This window comes from Aptenodytes patagonicus, chromosome 9 (genome assembly GCF_965638725.1).
Source record: "Aptenodytes patagonicus chromosome 9, bAptPat1.pri.cur, whole genome shotgun sequence".
Taxonomy (NCBI): Eukaryota; Metazoa; Chordata; class Aves; order Sphenisciformes; family Spheniscidae; genus Aptenodytes; species Aptenodytes patagonicus.
The window spans coordinates 2,368,853-2,389,169 of record NC_134957.1 but is presented as its reverse complement, the minus strand read 5'-3'; the positions used below and the strand labels follow the sequence as shown (position 1 = coordinate 2,389,169).

The window sequence follows — 20,317 nt, the reverse complement described above, 5'->3', positions numbered from 1 at the left end:
GAATGAGGCTCCAAGGCAGCCAGGCCTGCCTTAGAAACCAAATTAAATTTAAAAGAATTTTTAAATTAAGAAATAATTAATTTGGAGTTCCATTCCTGCCATCTGGTTTTGCATGTTTTGGGTGTGAGTTTTCAGTTTTCCCACTGCAGCCGTGGGACTTGGAAAAAAAAACAACCCCTCTTTAAAGAGCTGAGACAACAATTTCAAGTGCTGGGCACTTATATTAAGTATTGTGAAACCTAAATAGCAAGAGCTCAGCACTGCTGACGGTTACTTTCAGACCTGTGTCACAGAAGAGGAGTGAGCGCACAGCTACCTGATGCTTTGCTTTCTCAACTGAAACAAAGATGATGTGAGTCAGAATGAAATTTTCCATGGGGAACTTTTGCTTGGCCATTAATACCAAAAACTGCTGAACGGTTTGTTTTTTTTTTCCCCTTGTACAAGAGCCTGTGGTGAGCATCCGTACCACAGGCTCTGTGGGGGCTGGTTGTTTTTGAGGGGACGGGATGGTGAGCATGCTGCAAGGAGGAGAGACGGCAGTTTTGCATGCAGGCAGTTTCAGAAGGCATGAGCGCAGCACAGAGTTGCCATCCCTAGACCTGCAGTTTTGGACTGAGGTGGAACCAAGGAGGTGCAAATCATGGCTGTAACAGCCAGCGGGATGCCAGGTCCCCCAGCGAAGGGCTGTGCAGCTGCTGTTTTGCAGACCCATCACCCCCCAAGTTACTCCCCAGGGGAAGGGGACGTGGGGCTGTCCCCAGCCCCACACTGGTCATCCTGGGGGGGGTTCCCAGCCTCCACACCAGGGATGCTGAGCACTGCTCCAGCGTGGGCTCTGGAAAGTGGAAAGAGGAAGTGAGAAAAATCCTTTCTTCTCCTCCTCCTTTTTTTTTTTTTTTTTTTTCCTTTTCACCCCCTTTTTTCTTTCCTTCTTTTTTTCCCCATCCTGTCCTGGATGTGGCTGGAGGCCGTGGGCTCTCCCAACCCGCGGGCTGGATTTCCAGGGGATGGGAATGTGTGGGATGGCCGGCCTCACCACGCAGCCCTCCGCAGCGGGGACAGCCAGGGCAGCACATCAAAGGGGCAGTGGCTGCTCCCACCGTCCCCATCTCGTGTGGGGCACGCTCCCAGCCCCGTGGCACAGGACCACCCACACCGCCCCGCACATCAATCAGCTGCGGCTGAATCTCACCACTGGCCACCTCCCTGACCCCGCTATCTCCCTCCTTTTCCCCTGGGATTCAAGTACAAATGCCTCGGGGCCGTGGGCTGTACGGTCCCTAGCACCTTGAGGATTGCCCAGGGTGATGTGGTATCTCCCTCCAGCTGCGAGACCGCCGCGTCCTGGCTAATTTACAGCAGGAAACATCGACCTGCAGGCTAACAAATGGCTGATTTTTTTTTTCCCCTTTTTTTTTTTTTTCTTTCCCTCCCTCCTGAACAACTATTGCAATAAAATGACTTTCATTTCCCCCCCCCCCCGCCCTTCTCCCCAGTCTATGCCCAAACTACAATATCGGTTAAAAATATCATCCGTGAAAAGAAAATGCAAATAAATGAGCACATCAAAGCCAGCTGCCTGGGGCCGTTCGGTTGGGAGCAGAAATAGGGCTAGGCCCTGGGCCCATTATCTTGCTGATATCTAATGCCACCACTTCAGAGTGTGAGAATGGAGCCTTTTTTTTTCGCAGCCGAGCGTACCGGCCCCGCTGGTGTTTGGGAGCACAAAGGCCGCCATCCACACCAGCTCTCAAGACAGACTGTTGACATGTTGCTCTCAGATTTCATTCCTGAAAATCTGGAACTTTACGCCGAACAAATAACATGATTTTTTCCTTCATCTGGAAAGGATAAAAACAATTGCTGGCACTTGGAGCAGATCGCTCTTTCTTTTCCTCCCTTCTCCCTCCTGGCTTTCCTCGCAAGCCCCAGCTCGCTACCCACAAGTCACAACTCGCATATTTTCATTTGAAAACTTTGAACCACAGGGGGTGAGGGGCGAGAGCAGAGGGGAATGAAAAAGAAGATTAAAAAAAAGGATTGCAAGCAGCACCGATATAACCATGAACGTCTGGCAGCCCGCATGCCGCCCTGGCCCCTCCGGGTGGGGAGGATGGAGCAAAATGCAAAGTGTTTGCCATTTGGGAGGGACACGGGCAAGGGCTGCCCATCCTGCTCATAGAGGAGCGGTGCTCAGCCCTGCAGCGCATCCCTGCTGTGGGATGGATGGTGCCCTGCTGCGGGCTGCCCTGTGGCATCCGTGCAGGGGCCGGGACAGCAGGGAGGGTTGCACCCTCCGACCCTGCGTTGCACCTTCTCTGACGGGCATTGCACCTGGGATGGGGATGTGAGCTGTGGCTGTCTGGGTCCAAGGTGAAGTCTGGTGAGTCTTCCCTAAGGAGCAAGACTTGAGCCGGCACTCACCCTGTGCCCCATTCTTCCAGGCTGCTCCTTCGTGGGTTTTGTTTTCCGCATGGCACTGTTGGGGAGACGAGCCTCATCAGCCTGTCCAGCCAAGCGGGTGAGCCAGAGGGCGAGCGGTGTGTGCGCTGCCAATACCTCCTGCCCGCAGCGGTGATGATTTTAAGTAGGTTTTGTTTCCTGCCACTCATGTAAGCACACACACTTTCCACTCTGTGTTTACAAATGCTTTTGAAATAGCCTTTAAACAGAATGAAGAGAGTGCCTGGGGGTAAAAAAAATCATTATTTTATCATTATTTATTTTTATTTTTCATTATTGTATTGATACTGAAGCCCCGTACAGAACAGGACTGGGACAAGTTCCGCTCGGAGCCCATGCTCCCCCTGCTCTCTTGCTGACCCATTTTGCCTCCCGCGTCCCAGGTGATATTAAAGGGGTTAGCCACTTCTGGTCTCCTCCGCTAATGAAATCCTCAAAGGCGCTGACGCGCGTCCCTGCTGTAACAAAGCAGATGTCTACAAACAAAGCGCTTGCTGGACCGGTGCCCAGGTAGAAGCGCTTTGAGGGGAATGAAAGGCCCTAGATGAAGTGCTGGGTGCAGTAATTAGGATCTCTGGAGCTCCCCCTGGCAAGCTCACACTGATCTTTCCAGGTCCTAAGAAACCAACTTTGACCTCTCTGCTGACCATCACGGAGCGGTTCCATCCCTGGACAGGCACAGCTTGACCTGCAGCACAGCACCAGCGCTGCTGGTGGAAACCAACCTCCCACCCAGAGGGAGCAAGTGCCATCAACGGTGATGCCCAGCATCAGAGGGGACTGGGACAGTCTTGCTGACAACTGCAGAGCCACGGGCTCCCTCTTCCCCTGGCTCTGCTCCGTGGGTTTTTAGCTGGCACGAGGGAGCTCAGGTAATACGTAGATATTACTCATTTTTAAGCAGTGCCAACTGGCTGGGTTATCTGCTGCTCTGAACATGTCTCTCCCCCTCTCTCTCCTTTTCATGGTAGGAGATTATTTCCTGCTGCTCTAGACAGTGCTTGGGGTTGTTCCCCTCTGCCCCAGGTCTGCAGGGACCAAGGCCATGCAGCCAGCGGGGCCACCGACAGCATCCAGGACCATCTCCAGCTGTGCCATGCCGGCCACATGTGCTGAGAGCTCTGGGCTCTGCCGAGAGCAGGGTATGTTTTCTCCATGTACAGGAGATATAGATAGGAGAAAATAAATACTGGGCTTGAATCGTGGCTCGGGAGGTTTAGGTTAGCCATTAAGAAATGCTTTTGTGCAATAAGATCCCAAGTCAGTAGCTGGGACAGGCTATGCAGTCTCAGTCAAGGAGGGATTTTGAGAACAGAGGGGGAGGGGACAGCTCAAGGTTGGTCCTGCCAGGCCAGAGAGGGAGGCATCAGGTATCTGAAGCTTTTTCCAGTCCTAATCTCTGCAGCTTCAGGGCTTTGTGAATCCACTAGCTGGGTGACGTGCTTATATGTGGACCGGGAGACTGCATGTTTAATGGATGAGACCAACCTGAGCGGGCAGGCTGGAGCGTGTGGGCCAGCCATGCCACCATTCACAGCACCCATAAAACAACACTTAAAAGGGGAAAAAAAGGCAAAAAAAGCAGCCCAGGCGGTGATGCCTGCTGTAAATATAGCCCAGAGCGCCTGGGGGAGGGCTGAGCAAGGGATTGCCGCTTGGAAGAGATGGAAATGCAAGAATGACTTGTGGGCTTGTTTCCTCTGTCATCCCCAAATTATGCTATTTATCTTCTCTCCTGCCCTCCAACTGCTGCTCCCCCTCCACACACCCACGCCCCCTTCACATCTATAGGAAGATTATGCGAGTTTGGATGGAGAATTAAACATCATGGCTGTAATTCACACCAAGAAAGGCCTGTGTGAGGCAGACACAGGGTCCCTGGAGGGTCCCATCCCGACACCCAGCCTCATCGGCGGCAGCCAGATGCATCGGGAAGCCGATGCAGGCACGGGATGTATAGCCACCTGGGGTGGGGAGAATGGGGACATGTCCTGGGGGATGCTGAGCTGTGGGAAGGGGTGCGGGTGAGCCGGCACCGCTCCCCTCACGGGCCGCCGGCGCGGAGTGGGGATGCCAGCCCAGCTGCCAGCATCGGTCTGGTGAGCCACATGGTGGCCATTGGGGATACGCAGCCCGGGGACCTGCTTTGTGCCCCAGTGGTGGGGGAGCAGGGAGGAGAGGAAGCTGTGACCAGCTCTGGAGCGATGGTGACTGACATTCGCTTGCCGGGAATCTGTTGGGGAATATTTTTATCTGCTGGGTGTGAGTGTGCTACACGTCAGAGCCATCTGCCACACAGTCATTTTTGGGAGAGCTGGGAAGTGCAGGCATGAAAATCTGTGAAAGTGAGTGCATTCCTGTGCCCTTCAAAGCTGTGTGTCCCCGAGTCTCCTCCCTGTGGTGGCCGGGGACAGGGCTGGGACAGCTTCTTGTCCTGCTGGGGGAGAGACAAGCTCTTGCATTCCCTAAAATGGAGATGGTCTTGAGCTCCACACAGCAAGCCCCATGCGCTGTGAGCCGGTTTGGACACGGGAGTCTGAGTGAAACCCTTGCAGCAGCCTCACTGTACGCCCAGCCTGTTCGCCCCTGCCCCCTTAGTGTCTTTCCATCTTGCTTCAGCGTGCACAGCACTTGCACCCTGCCTCGGCAGAGCCCAGCCGGTGTTGGCCCCTCTGCAGAAAGCAACGAGAAGCTAATCCACCCCTTACCCCACAGCCGAGCAGCTACTGTGGGAGGTTTCTGTTCGCTGGACAGGGTGAATGAGCTCTAGGATAAAAATAAGTGATAAAAATAAATGGAGACACCAGCCCATGTTGAAACACCGGATCTGCTTGCCCTAAAATATCAGGCCGTTGACATTCGAAACCCAGATTCAGAGCTTCATTTTGCAACTAGCAGAATCCCCCCATCCTCATGACAGATGCCCTGGATTAAACACACCCCGAATTTGTGGTATCTGGGGTTTTATCAAAGGAGACTGTTTCCACTCAAGCCTCCCTCGTTCCAGCCCGACCGCTCTGCCACAGGAGAGCCAACGCGCCTGGTTCGGGTTTCCAATGAGCCATCTCCTGCTGATGAGCTGGAGCTGGGAAGACATGCCTGTCCAGTTCTCTTTCAACACTTTCTAGCCTCCTTGTGGCCCAGGCTTTCCTGCCAGAGTGTAGGATTTAATCACCCTTAATGATAGCCAGCCCAAGGATTGCATTCAGCCAGGTTTTCCTAAAGGGCTACATCTGAAATCTTTATCCGAGTACAACCCCCCAGTAAATTCCCTGACAGATGACTGGAAACACCGCAGGGCTGTGGCAGACCTCTGGCCAGCACCAGAATTAAATCAAACCGAAAGCTTAAGCCTTCATAGGACCCCAGCGGGATTTTCAGATGTAATCGGTGCCGCTGCTGGGCTTGGGGTTCCTCTCTGCTGCCAAGATTTGTCGGTGCTAGAAGACTGCCCTGCTCCCGCCAGCCTGAAGTTAAAATTGATCCAGCGAATCTTGCGCAGGTGGGAATTACTTGTATTGATTTTTAGTGTAAGCTGGTACATCGCCGATGTGGACTCGTTCAATACCGGTAAGATTTATACTGATTTAACCACACCCCTGTGAAGGGTTTGTGCCAATTCCTCTAGAGCACATTCAAAGTGGTTTTAATTAAACCGACATAACTTTGTTGTGTGGACGAAGGCTCAGGCAGCAGCAGCGCGGCCGGAGGTCTGTGCTGGAGAGGAGAGGCAGCACACCAGAGGAAGGTGAAGAGAAACTGCGGAGGAACTGGGTCTCCTCTCGTTTCTCCTTCCCTACCCTTCCTTCTCTCCGAAAAGCTGGCAGGGCTGCAATTTTTCCAGTGAATGAGATGACGGAAATTTGAAATGCCAAGTTGTGCAAGGCCCGTGGCATATGCTGGAAGAGGCTCAGTGCAGATGCAATGCGGGTGATGTCACCTTGTCTCCATCTCCTGCGCTGTGGCCAGTGACGGCTGCGCCAGCGGGTCCGCGCCGGAGCCGGCTCTGCCCAGCCCAGGGGTGCCTGTGCCGGTGGTGGGGACACATTGGGGGTCCCCCCAAATAACACAGGAGGCTCGCAGCTGACTTTGTGAGCGGGCAGAGCTGAAACGGCTCCAAAAGCCCTGCAGGCAGCGTGGGCTCGGCTCTCTGTGCAGGCAGGGGAGATGGGGACATGAGCCCCAGCATCAGGGAGCATCCCGTGCCACCATGGCAGGCCTCGGGGTATCTTCTAGGGCTGGAAAAGAAACACTGAGTCTGGGGACAGAAATAGCTAGTGGGGAGAGAGGAGAGTTTTGGGGGAGGTGGGAAGGCAGAAGTTTTTTTGCCCTGAAAGAAACATCAACATCTTTTTAAAACTAAAGTGCAAGTTTTCCCCTCTGCTTTTCTCCGTCTTTTTCTCCTGGGAAAGGGAGAGAAGAGGGAAAGGGGAATCGCTCGAGCAGTTTGGGGTGAGTGGGCTGGGGAGGTTCTGCCAGATGTGAGAAAACACTGGAGAAGGGGAAAAACTCAAAGAAAAATTCCCTTTTTGAGAGAGGCTACTTTTCCATTCCTTAAAAAAAAAAAAGAGTTTTTCATGAAAAATTTCAGAGTCCCATTGTTTTGCTGCAGCCTTTGATTTAACTACTTGATCAAGTATTCGACAAAACCCTCCGTGTTTTTCAGGAGGTTTCTTAAATCCTGCCGAGGTATGGGATTATGAGAAACAACAAATGGCAAGCTGTCTCTAACCCCGCAGACTTTCTCACTCTCGTTTTCTCTCTCACTTTGGAATAAAAAATGCAGTGCTCCCTGCTGAGTTCTCTTTAAAATTCACATTGTCTCTTCAAATAAAGGCTGGGAGGGTGAGGTAGTGCTTTGAAAACCAGAACTCAGTCATACATTGCAGGGCCAGATCCTAGAGGATTATTCTCTCTCAGGACACTTTATAACTTCATGAGAACTTCTGTCCTAGCTTGTCTCACCAGCCCGGCGTGAGTGGCCCCAGCGGATGGCAGGGTGACTGAGATCCCTGCACCCCTTTCCAGCAGGATGGCTGGATTTACCCCTGGAGACTTTTTAAACCACGATAAAGCAAACTCCAGCTTTGCCCTCAGGGATGGCTTGGCCCATTTCCCGTGCAGGCAGGGGATGCTCCCTGCATCCCTGCGGAGGGACAGCCCCACCGCAGCAGGAGCCTCTCCATCGCAGCTGGCCCAGGCCGGGCTGCGCTAACACGGCTTTCCATTGCTTTTGGTGTAATTCCTTGACTGCAGCAGCCTGCGCGGCTCCAAGGCTGCGGTGAGCTGCCGGTGTTGCCGCTGGAAAGCTCAAAGCTGAACGAGCATCTTGTTCCCACGAAAAGTGCCTGGCGGGGCAGCGTGGCCATGCTTTGCTGTCGGCACGCTCTCGCTGGGGAAATGAATAGACGGTCTTTTCCTCCCGACCCGCCCGGCGTTTCGCTGACAAAAGCTTGAGAGCAAGGGGGTGAAGCTGGCAACTTCCTTTGCTGTTGTTTCAGTCTGTCTTCCCCAATGTGGCAATGAGAGAAACGAGTATAATAAAAGAGTGTATTGAAATGTAAACCACTGCACATTTCTTTTTTTTTAAATGCTGCTATTGCCAGGCCATTACACTGTCATGGGGCAAATTACACCGTGCCGAGACACAGCACCGGGCGCAGACACACGGATGCTGCAGCAGGACAGAGCTGCCTGCGCAGTATCCGCACCCAGGGCACACAGACACCGAGACCTCACCATTACAGACAGGGAGCAAGGTCTCCCTTACGCAGATCCTTTAAGTGACATTACAGCTCTATGAAATTATGCCAGTCCCTGTCATTCTTGCAGTTCTATTTCTGTGATTCTCAGTAAACAGAAGCAAGCAGCAATTGTTGCGCTTAAACCGCTGGTTTAAGGGTTTAGTGGGGCTTGTCTACATCTATGCATGTATCTGTGTGCAGGGCTGGAGAATGCAGGAGGAAGAGTGGCCAGAGCATTTTGGTGTCTGTGTTCCTGAGGCCTCTGTCCTGCCAAACTCTTGGAAACAGAGGATCAGTGAAAAAAACAGTCAGTTTTGATGAGTCTTTCATGCACATAGTTCAAACCTGTCACAGTGATGTCAAAATTCATCAGCTTAGTGAACCTACTAAACCTGGAGCAGAGCTGAACCATCTACACCTCCAGTTAAGGAGGAACAGCCGACCCAGCCCTTTCCAACCCCTACCAGGGAATTTCGCTTTCCCTTGCGGGGCACTTTGGATGGTAGTGTGGGTGCCAGGTGGGAACTCCCCACGGCCGGGGGATGCTCAGACCCGGCTCCAGGCTGGGGCCAGCCCTGCTGGGAGGCGAGGAGCTCGCAGTCCCCAGGCTGGCGGGGACTTGGCGACGGGCAGAGCCGGGGGCGGCGGGCCCGGCCCGGGATCCCCGCAGGCGGTGGGCGCAGCGGGGCGCGCCCCGGGGAGGGGGCGCCCGCTCGGGGCCAGGCCGGCGGCGGAGAGGGCGGGCGGACGGGCGGGCAGCCCCGGGCTCCGCTCCGCCTCGCTGGGCGGGCGGATCCCAGCTCCTGATTTTCCCGGGGGCTGCAGAGGCTTGTCCCGGCCCTGCGCGATCCTGCTTGGCTGCCGCCCTCCCCGCCTCCCTCCTCCTCCTCCTCCTCCTCCTCCACCACCCCATGTGCTTCCTGCCGGGCCAAGTTTGCAGAGCGCCGCCGCACGCCGGGCCAGCGGAGCGGAGGCGCAGCGGAGCGGGGTGCACGGCAACGGGCGCGGCTCCTGCGCGGCGCGGCGGGGCAGGCTCGGCGGAGGGCCGGCTCCGGCCTCGGGGCGCTCTCGCCCGGCCCCGGCGGCCCCTGCCCGCCCGCACCATGCCGCGGCGGCGCGGCTGCCTGCCGCCCCTCCTCTGCACTTTAGCCGCCCTCAGCCTGCCGCTGCTGCTGGCCGCCGAGCCCCGCGCCAAAAGTTGCTCCGAAGTGCGGAGGCTCTACGCCGCCAAGGGCTTCAGCCAGAGCGAAGCGCCCAGCCACGAGATCAGCGGTGAGTCGCGATCATCGCCGCCGCCTTTTTGCGCGCTCGGCCCGGCCCCGGCCCCGCGGAGCGCGGGGTGCGCGCCCGGCTCCCCCCCGCAGCGCGGGGCATGGTCCGGCCCGGAGCGGGGCGCGCCGCCCGGCTCGGCTCCCCGGAGCTCGGCTCGGGGCGCCCGGCTCGGCTCGGTTCGCCTCCCCGGAGCTCGGCTCGCCGGGGGAGCGCGGCAGGAGCCGGCGCGGCTGCCCGGAGCCCGGCGCGCTGGGCACCCCCCCCCCCGTGCCGGGGCGGCGGGCGGGACCGCGCCTGTTGCCGGCTCCGCTCCCCGCCGCTCGGCCGGCGGTTTGCGCGGCGGCGGAGCGGGCGCTGCCTGCCCTTGGGCTGCGTTTCTCCCCGGCGGGGGGGCGCGGCGGCGGGCGGCCCCGTCCCGCCCCAGGTGCCGCTCGCCCGGCGGCCTGCCTGCTGGCGACGGGACGGAGAAACGGATTCTTTCTTTTTTCTTTTTTTTTTTTTTCCTTCTTCTTTCTTCCCTCCATCTTCGTCCCGAGGTACTTGCGCATCCAGGGGACGGGAGTGCTCGCAGCCGGCAGCAGTAGGAAATGGTAGCTAATGTGCTCCCACCCAAAACATTTTATTCTTTTTGTTTCATCCTTCATCTCCCTCCCAGGGCCGCTGCTTTTATTTCCCCTTCTGAATGACCTACTGGACCGCATTCTCCGCGGAACAAAGGAAGTGCCTTTTTAGCTGGAATCCTCGGAGACCACCAAGGACTCCAGCTCATGCACTGCAATTTCGCACTACTTTCAACAATAACAAAAATGCATGACTGAATGGCTCAAAAATGTGAAGTGTTAGAGGCATTCATTTCGGTCTAGGACACTGTCACAACACAGACAGACCCCAAGTAAATACCTTTAGACGGCTAAGATAGAAGCTGGGGGTAATCTTTACCATTGGTGTGCCCTCCAGATATGCATACATTATCCTTTTCACTGACAAAGCTAAAATGATTTCAGTCGGTTGCGCTTTTATATTGTCAGACTAATGATATGCGTTTAGCCTACATCTGTTTGAATAAAAATGCGGGTCCGTTTACTTCTCCAAGAAATATTTTAATGAGAAACGTCTGACTGGTTGCAGTTAAAATACTCTCTCCCCTTCACCCTCCCTGCTTCGTAAAACGGTCTCTAATAAATAGGCTTAGATTTGATTTGAGTCCAGCCCTCATCAGTGTAGGATCAGGACGTGAGCAGGCTTCCTCATACGTCCGGAAGGTTTGTCCTAGTCCATATTTTATATATTGTTGTTTAAGATGACTTGGTGAGCTTTGGAGGATGTTGGGAGTAGGTCATGCTGACAGGGCTTCCATTTGAGGCTCTAAAGCAGTTGTCGGTTTGACCCTGTGCTTTTGAAATAAGGGGTCAGAGAAATGTGATGAGTAAGGTAAGATTATTTGACAAAAGAAGGGCTTTCCGCAATGACACGCTGAAAATATCGGCTGGGTTAGGTCGCTGTTCCGGTGGTGCGGGGAGTCTGCGTCTGGCCTCGCTTGGAAAGCAACAGGTCTTGCAAAGTTACATTTTAAATGTCATCCTGCTCTGCAGGGTGTTTCGGAGAGGATGGTGGAAGTCTTTAAAGGAGGTGTGTTGTGTATGGCTTTAAAGTGTGGTGTACCTCAAGTGCGACTGCACTTAAACCTCAAGTGGGGTGCTACACCTGCTGCAGTTTCACATTCCCGCTGCAAATTCACGTGGTTTCGGCGTGTGTTGTGTTTAGAGGCTCTGGATCCCCTCTCTTGCCCCTCAGCTGGTGTATGCAGATAGTAACTGCTCACCGTGCTGCTGGTTTTTAACTTTTTGAGCGTGCGGTGCTTCACATGCCATTGCTTTTGCGGGGTCAGCACAGGGAACTGGCGTGCTGTGAGCTGGGTGGGAAACGCCGCCCGTGATAATGCTGGAGGCTGAGGTCTGCCACCAGGCCGAAAGGTCCGCAGTGTGTATTGTGTCTTGAAAAATGAGTCATTTGCCAAACCTTTGATTTCAGTTGGTGTTTCAGGTGATAGCGGTGTGTTTTCCTTCAGGTGGGTGAGTGAATTGAAAAGGCAGTTGCCTGGGAGCCTGGCTAATTGGTGAGAACGAGATAAGTGTGTATGGGAAAGAGCTGTGTGTTTGGATGAGTATGCCATTGGGGTGATAGTGGAAACTGATGATTTTTGCTTTGTAGCACCTCTCTGCTCGCCAAACCGTGGAGAACAGGTTGGAGAGTGTTCAATGGGCTGTCATGCTGATGGGATAATGTAAGAAATGTGGTTGAACTCAAGTCCGAAGTCCATCAAGTTCTTTACATTTTTGCACTGGTTTGGTGGATTGTGCTTTATTCTTCCATTCTCTTGCAGAATTGCTTTAGATCCCTGTGCACAGACAGAAACTTCCTAGCACCTTTCCAGGAAGGTGTCCTAAAAGCTGTGGCAAATTAGTTTCTGTAAGTGTAGTGACTTTACTGTCAAAGCAGGGGTTACTGGTCCTGCAAAACGTTGGCCTTGAATTGTCGAAGTGAAGCAGCTGGGCAGCATGGGCAGATGTGCCCCTGCACTGGGCTGCGTGACAGCAAGTGAAACTCATTCTCACTGGATGGGCACACGACTCGTTTGGGGTTTAGCAGCATCTCATGTGGACTTTTTTCCACATTTATCTTCTCCTGGAGCAGTAGGTGTGTGCAACTTTTTTTTTTTTTCTTTCAAGAAAGGGCTCATTCCAGCAATCTTTTTATCTGCATCATTGCTATTTCAGTCGCATTAAATGGCTATTGCTTGTCCATAATTACCTAGGAGTTCAATTTAATATTTGTTTAGACTAGGTTTAGGACGTAATTAGAATATGCATAAACGGCAGGTTATGCATATATATATGCATATATACTTGCTGAAGTACATAAGCATTTCTGAAAGAAGTGTGCAGCTGGTCAACTCATTGCTTGCTTGAGAAGAGGTATATAATGTGTTATTTGTAGTGTGGAACATACAGAAATTGTTTCCTTTTATGTTAACTTGGTGTTAGAGGTGTAAAGACAGACTACTGCTAGAAATCTGCATGGAAGCATTTCCTAAGTCATGGCCTTTTGGTACTGCCTTGTAGCCGAGTGATCTTTAGGCTTCTGCACCTATAGCCCTGTGGTGGGGCTCATGGCAGTGGCGAGGTGCAATCTTGCTGCTGTTGCTGGAGAGATCAGTGCTTGCGTAGAGCTGGTGTAGATGGTTTGTGAAACTTGACTCTTGATAATGTCTAGATAGTAGGTGGTGTGGGGAGAGCACCAGCCTGTAGCTGGTTTTAAGATGACTTTAAAAGTCTCCCGAGGAAAGGGCACATCTCAGGGAAGTCTCAGTCCTTCAGCCTGTAGCTGCTCACTTTGTTCAAACACTCCCTGGAAAGTATCATTCCTTATTGAACCCACGTGTCTCGGGGCTGTGGTGGTGATGGGGCAAAACTCCCTGGGAGCGACCATCAGCAGGGGCTGCTTCCACCGGTTGGTCTGGTGTGGCTGCAGAATGAAATGCAAAGCGAGCTGGTGTCGGTAGCATCCGGAGACCCACAGTAGGTGGCTGTGATTTAAAAACAAAAAACCCCAACATTTCTTTCAAGAGGCTCCTTCTTGCCCTCAGGTGTTAAATGGATGGAAATTCCTTCCCTTTTCCTGCTAATTGGAAGAAATAGATGTTTCTTTTCCTGGATTGAAAAGGGAAAAAAAAAAAATCTTGCCTGTTGGTGGAAAGCGTTATTGTTTAACCTGTGAATTTCCCACAGAAGTGTAATGCCTTCCCTCGCTGGCACTGCTGTCCTGATTTCGTGGTGGCTTGGAGGTAGGCTCGAGTGGAAGACGCCCTGTTGGGGAGCACAGAGCGAGCCTGGAGCCTGCCTTTGCAGGCAGCTGGGTGCAAGCAGTACTCCATGTTCAGTCTTAGTAAAGATGCTTGGTGTAATCTTTGTATTTAAACCAAATTAATGGTATAGCTGCGTTCATTTGTTGGGAGCGATGGAGGGCGGTTCTTTCACCGTGACAGAGGAAATCACTTGGCCCTTGATTTTTTGACTCGTGGGATTTTGCTTGAAGTAACTTTGGCAGGGGTGCCCCGATGTCCTGCTGCTCGCTCATCCCCAGCGTGTTTATGATTGTCAGCCGAGTGCCGTCGCTGATGCATCACCCAGATGTGCCACCTTGGTCGATCGGGAAAGTTGCTTTGTTGGCATTGCTGTTTTATGTATAAAGTTCAGCGAATGCTTTTTTTTACTTTTCACGTGCTTCTCTTCCATGTGGCCTCTTCCAACCGAGAAACGGTTTCTGGATCTCATCCAGGACTGTTACTCGTGCTGTCTGGCACTGCTGAGCCTGTTGCAGTCAGTTTGCACAAGACGGCTCCTGGGCTCGTTGGGGTATGAGAAGTACCAGAAAATACCTGGTCCTCCTCGCCGTCCGTTTGAAGGTGTGGAGCTACCTGGCCACCAGCTGTAGCTGTTTGCAATGACTCTTGTCCAGCGAAGGCAGTGGTCCTTGGCGGGCGGGGTGGTTTCTCCTGCCTGGTATGCATTAATAGAGCAATTGCCTGGCCACCCGTAGGTGGGGAAGTGACCGTCGGAGAACGTCCTTGCGGCAAACGCAAGTGCTGGCATGGAAAAGTAAATGAGAGAATCGCTTGAAGTATTTTTAGCTGCTTCTAATGACATTTAGCAACTGGAAACAGCGGGGGGGGAGCTGGCAGCATGCAAGTCGCCTGCAGGCCACCGGCGAGCACCCCGGCGTCTGGCGCTGGCGGCCGGGTGGCTCGGCAAGCGTTGGCGAGAGCTGGCGGCGGCCCCCGGCTGACTCATGGCTCCGGCCGCCGCTTGCCTGGGACTCTACTTTCTTTCTGTAAATCTGCAGCACAGGGTTTTGTTCAACTGCAGCAGCGCGCCGTGTCCTAGCAGCCGGCAGCGTGAAGCATGTGGTTAGCAGCAACTGCTTGCAGTGGTCCGGGCTGAGTGGGAGTATCATTTTCCTTGGCAGACACTTCATAGAAAGTTCTGTTTTTTCTGCCAGAATAAGCAGTCATTACATTCCATACAATTCATAGTCAAATTATTATCTATTGTTAAAATTGCCTTAATTATCACATGTTTCCTTAGACATGTAGCTGTTTTTTAAGAGGCTGAATAGAAGTGTGTACATTGTGCAGGAGGCCTGAGCTGCACAATGTTTTCAGTACTGTTTTGTAGTTTCAGGGAGATTTTCTGTGGCTTTCGAATGTCAACAGACTTTTTATTCTTGCTAAAACGGCAGCAGAGCAAGGCCGGCACAGTGGCGAGGCGCTGGGTTTGCCTCGGGTCTCTGCCTCCCCTCCGCCGCGGTATTTATCCTTGATATCTGTGGACCCAAGGAAGTTTAGGCTGAAGCATCGCTGCTGTGTGCGAGCAATAGGTGTGAAATGGCTCTGATGGGAGAAGGTCCCAGGCAAGCATCTTCTGTCTTGGAGGCGCAGGTAGCATCTGCCCAGCAGGGCTGGGACCTCCGTCAGGAGGCTGGAAGTGTCCCAGGTTATTCGGGGTGGTGATGTCCATGGTCTTAGCCTGCTCTGTGGTGTTGGCTGGTGGCTTGTGCAGACCCCACCGTTCTGGTGATGTGTGATGGGTTGCCAACCCTGGCAGTGCCCCGGAGCCTGCGTGGATGGAGAAGGGGTACTAGTGTTTCTCGAGAGGTGTCGGGTGCGTGGTTCTCGCCTCCCGTCCCCTCCACCCCATAGCCATTCCCCCGATAAGCAGAGGGGTGCTCACCTCGGGACTTCTATGGATGTGCATGTGTGTGTCAAGTTGCAAGAGCTCAATCCTTTATATCTCCCTCCTGGTCTCCTCCCCAAACCACAGGATGGAGCATCAGGATTATCTGGTCTGCTCCAAATCCTTTGCCTCCTCCCAGAAGAGGAGCGACCCTCCGGGACCGATTCCTTGCTTTTGTTCTGCCTTTTTTTTTTTTTTTTTTGGGAGGGGGGGGCAAGGAAATTCTTGTTAGCCAAAGAGGTCAGGGTGTGCGTCTCCTCCCTGGCGGCTGGGGGCCGAGAGCGGGCTGCCAGCTCCGGTCTCCAGGGCAATAACCTCGCATTCCTCACATTCCTCCTGCTTTCTCTTTCTTTTGAGATTATGAAGATAACTTCCTTCTCCCATTGGTAAGCAATGCGAGGGCCCGGGAAAACTCTTAAACTTCCCCCATGCTCCCTAAATTACCTTGTGTGCTCCAAGATGCCCCATAGCAAACCCCTCCGGTGCCCTGGAAGGGGTAGTTTGTGCTGTTCGCTGGGAGTTGTGCTCCCTGGGAAGAAAGCTGCTGCTTGTGTTATTTTTTTTTTAATTGCCAAGCATTTTAATTAAAAGAGAATGACTTTGTTGTAGCCCGTCTTACCTGCTTTCCGCTTTGTTAAAGACTTTCCTTAGTGTTTCATGAAACTATTTTGCCTTTCCAGCAGAGATTTCGGGCTGTCTGTGTTTTTCTCTGCCCGTGCAGCGTGCGTGCAGCCCTGTGGAGGCTGTGGCTGAAGCGCCGTGTTTGTTCCGGGGGATTTTCTTCTTGTTTACATCTTGCTGGTCCGGGAAGGGCGCTTGGATAAAAGCAGCGTGTTGGGAAGAGGGGAGCCAGTGAGGAGGTGTCAGAGACTTCACATGCGTGGGGCTGGTGGCAGCCACGTGGGCTGTCAGCAGGCTTTGCCCCCGCGAGGATGCAGCTACGATGGTTTTCTTAGGACAGCGTTTTCTGTTTGCAAATGGCCATGGCCAGCGCAGGCATCTTCCCCGCCGGTTCGTGTCTTGCGGTCTGGCACGTCTCGTGTCCCCATGGGGCCTGGGAGAAGAGTGAGGTGGGATGGGGAAGGAGTGGTGGTCCCCAAGGGCAGCGGTGCATCACCTCGCTGGCAAAGTGCGGTGCTTGAAAGGATGGAGATGGTGCTTAAAAAGTGTGTGTGGGGACCTACCGATGGGATTGGCCTTCGTTAAGGGCTGCCCAATGTTGATTTTAACGTGAAATTAGGATTATAGTGCCTCCTTCCCAATGTAAAGCAGTGCCTGATTTCTCTTCCCCCCAAAAAAAAGCACTCTTAGAAATACTTCTTTTTTTGTTGTTCATCTTTCAAGCAGGAAAATAAAATCTGTTCCTTTCCCATCTTTCTACTCATATTTTCTGTGGCTTACACAGTTGGTGGCCGATGGACTTGGATTTGTGTGAGTTCCCTGTGAGGGACTTCTCTTGGCTGGTTTTGGTGTAGGAAAGGTACATGGACAGCAGTGAGGAGCTGCCCTGAGTGAAGGATTTCGAAGGAGTATTTCTCTTAATGTTTCCAATTTAGAAGTTGAGAATTGTCTGGATTTTAAGCAAATTCAGATGGGAGCAAACAATGATGAAATGTTTAAAATATGTTTCAACATTTTTGTGGGAATAGGAACTGTTCTTACACAGGCAAGGCTGCAGCTTTTGGGAGGTGAAAATATGTGGCCCTTACACATTGTCAGCATTGTTGCTGTGTTTTTTTTTTTCTTCTTCTTTTAAAAATGCTGGTAGGAAATTGGCTTTGGTAATTGAGTTTCTACAGAACCACAACATCCAATAGCTGTTCCTTTCCAGGGGTCACACTTAGGTTAGTTTAAGTAATGTGCAGTCGGTTTAACCTCTTGTGGTTTGTAGTGCTATTCTAGAAATTACTGGTGATTTGGGGTGTGTTAGAGTAACAACTTCACAGGAAAACCCCAAATGTCAGGGTGTCTGGTTTTCAGAGAGCTCTGACCACTCACCCTGTGAAAACCGGGCACCTTGTGGTACGTCCCTCGAAGGGACGTGCTCGCATTGGAAAATGTAGTTAAAGCCTTTATGGCCCGTTGACTTTCCTTTTGAAAGAAGCCAAAATAACCCTTGGTGAATTGTTTACCTGCGTTGACTTATAACATCCTCCTGCTTCGAAGCACCGTGCAGAGCCCGTGCTGGATGCTCGGTGTTGGGTCGCATCGCCCCGCATGGCCCGTCCCTTGGCAGTGGCTCTGATGGAGGAACAGCAGTGCCCTGGACCCCCAAATCCCTGGGGTTTTAGGGGATTTGCTGGCAGCGGAGGGCCAGCTTTAAGAAATTATGAGCTGGGGCTTTAGCTTGGTAGCATTGACAGTTTGGTAGAAAAAGCTCTGTATTGCAGGCTGCGATGACAGGGGGTGATAGATCACTCTTGGCTGGTGCTACAGGTTCTAATAATGGTGTTTTAAAAAGATTACATGGGTTTTAATACAAACTTTTTGCTTCTTTGTACTCTCCTCTTTTTCAAGAGCAGCGCCTGTTTTGATTCAGCGTTCTTGGAACATAAAGACGGAGCCAGGATTTTTTTCTGGGCTGAAATGCAGTTTTTTGCTTCTCCTAGAAACACGGGGATCTTGTTGGAGTGTCTTTATAGCCAACTGGCTGGCAGTGTCCTCTTTACAAGGGAACTTGCTTGCTTGTTTGTTTTAAAGGTAACTTTGCCCCCTGGAAGATTAAAGGGCAAGCAGCTTCACCCAGCTCCAGTGGGTGCTATTAGAAAGAAATTTGTGACAGGGAGAGACTTTACATGATAGCAATAAGGGGGAAGAATAACCTCCTGCACCCTCCCTATCTTTCCTTGGCCCATTCCTGTGGGAGGACAGGGCATTTATGTGGTCAAAGAAACCAGCACAATTATAAGCCTGATGGAAAATAATTCCCTTGCCAGGTACACGAGGGCACCCAGGCGGGCTTTACCTTTGCTCTGGGTAGTACGGGGTGAATTTTTTTTGCCCGCCTGCCAGCATTTGGGTTTCTGAAGTGTGGTGGCCGGCAGTTTTGGTGGAGCATGGGGTGCCCGGTGGGACGAGGCGGTGAGGCACCAGCGGCAATGCCTCCCTGCCAGGGCAGAGGCACTGGGAGTGAGCAGCTGGCAGAAACCCGGCATGCAGATCAGAGGTCAGAGTGGTGCCACTGGTTTGGTTTGGACTGGAGGAAAACAAACAGGCTTCCTCCTGAGTTTTGGCTTGGTTCAGAGAAAGAGCTGAGGGTGCCGTAGGACCGTATGCTTTTTTTTCTCGGTGGGGGCAAAAATGGCTTTGATATGTCTGCTAATGATTCAGTGCTGTTTACATAATAATTGTGGTTTGCTTTCATTAACTCTCATAATGAGATTGGTTTCTTCTAGTGCAATCGCTTGCTGGCTCGGTTTTACGCGCTTCTGCCTCCCCGCTCCCTGCTTCTGCCTCCCCACTCCCTGAGCACGGCGTCAGGCTTGCGCCGGGGCGAAGAGGCGGCGTGAGGGCTTTAAGCCTGGCCTGGCCTCCCTTCCCTGGCTCCAGGCGTGGAGGAAAGCTCACAACTTCTCATTGCAAAGGAGAGGAGGCGAAGGGGACTTGTATCACCGGGACAACTTCTGAAAGACCCAGGGAGCGGTTTGGAGCATCGTAGCGGTTTGGAGCACCATAGCATCTTAGCGGAATTAGGTTTAAATCCATTTTGGGTGATTTCTCAGTACAATGCTCATCCTCGTACTAAAAACTCTTGGTTTTAGCTAGTGGCAAGGAAGGGAATCCACTGACCTGCTTCCACCGGGAGGAAGAAGCCAGGTCCTTTCACCTCCAAGATCTACCATATCAGAAGCACTAATCTGTGATGGTCGATGTGCATCACCGATATTGTTTGTGTATACGAAGCTACTGGATTAACTGCTGCAGCCTAACCTTGATATAGTACTTGTTTGCTTCCCGTGTCTGAATAATTGTGAATGGTGGCCTTGCTTTACGACAGGCTGCCAGCGCCTGCCCTCTGCAGCATCCCGCCATCTGAGCAGCGGTGCCGAGAAACTGCCAGGTAGCACTGGGGGATAACACCCACCGCTGAGCTCTTATTAAATAAATGATGTCACTGGGAGGAGAATACAATAGCGTGAGCGCTACCTTTTGAAAAGGTAAGGTTGGGTGTCGTTTTGTTGGTTTTTGGGTTTTTTTCCCTTTTGAGCTTAATAGCAGATGCGTTATGGTTTCAGAGCAGCCCTGATGGCAGAGTCAAGTGCTGACAGGCAGGGCACAGCTGGCATGGCTGACCCTGTGGGCGCAGCACTGTTCCAGAGCAGGATGAGTCCCCGTGGGGCAGTGGGTGCTCGCCCAGTGGGTGCTATTGGGAGGGTGGGGGGGCTGCATGTCTGGCTTTGCAGATGCCGCTTGCCTGTCCTGGGGGATGCACACCCTCTCCCCTTCGGCTGCAAGTGACCATTTCTTTAGAAATGTACCCCAAACGATTTGCTGCTGCCAGTGGTAGATTAAGGGCTCGGCTGCTGGAGGGCGGGCCTGGGAAGAGGCTTTCTCCTTTGCAAAACAGAACTCTTTTCTTTTTTTTTTTTTTTTTTTTGGGTTGGCGAAGGTGGCACTGCTCTCGGCCACATGGCTTATGCTAATTAACGTGAGTTAATTGGGGCTGGTTGGAGAGCCGTGGCTTGGTGGGTAGAGGAGGCTCGAAGGGATGGGGCTCAGGGCTGTTTCTGCCCCTATGAATCCAGCCCGCCAAAGGGACGCGGAGATCCTGGTGGCAGGCGCCTAGCTAGCAAAACTCCACATAACTCAGCCCTCCGCTCTATTAAAGGCTCCTTTATACCACTTTTTTGCCGTAACCCCCGTGAGAACAGCCAGCCTTTTCAGCAGCCTGAAACCTCCCTTACCGGGAAGGCTCCCGTGCGGGGAACAGCCTGGCTGGCATGGTGCTGCTCCAAACCAGCCCCGAAGCTGCTTTGAAAACACAGTCTGTGAGCAGGCGAGGATGCCAGGTGAGCGTGGTGCTCCCGGCCAGCCTTGCCGAAA

General features: G+C 52.7%; 1 protein-coding gene across 1 annotated transcript in view; it reads left to right on the top strand.

Annotated features, from left to right (window-relative positions):
* The first annotated feature begins 9,111 nt into the window (after positions 1 to 9,111).
* The window catches only part of GPC4 (glypican 4), a 72,704-nt gene continuing 61,498 nt past the window's right edge, over positions 9,112 to 20,317 (top strand). Inside the window, exon 1 of the mRNA XM_076346912.1 lies at positions 9,112 to 9,482. Within this exon, the coding sequence (XP_076203027.1) occupies positions 9,122 to 9,482 (361 nt within the window). The 5' untranslated portion in view covers positions 9,112 to 9,121. The remainder of the gene's footprint in view (positions 9,483 to 20,317) is intronic.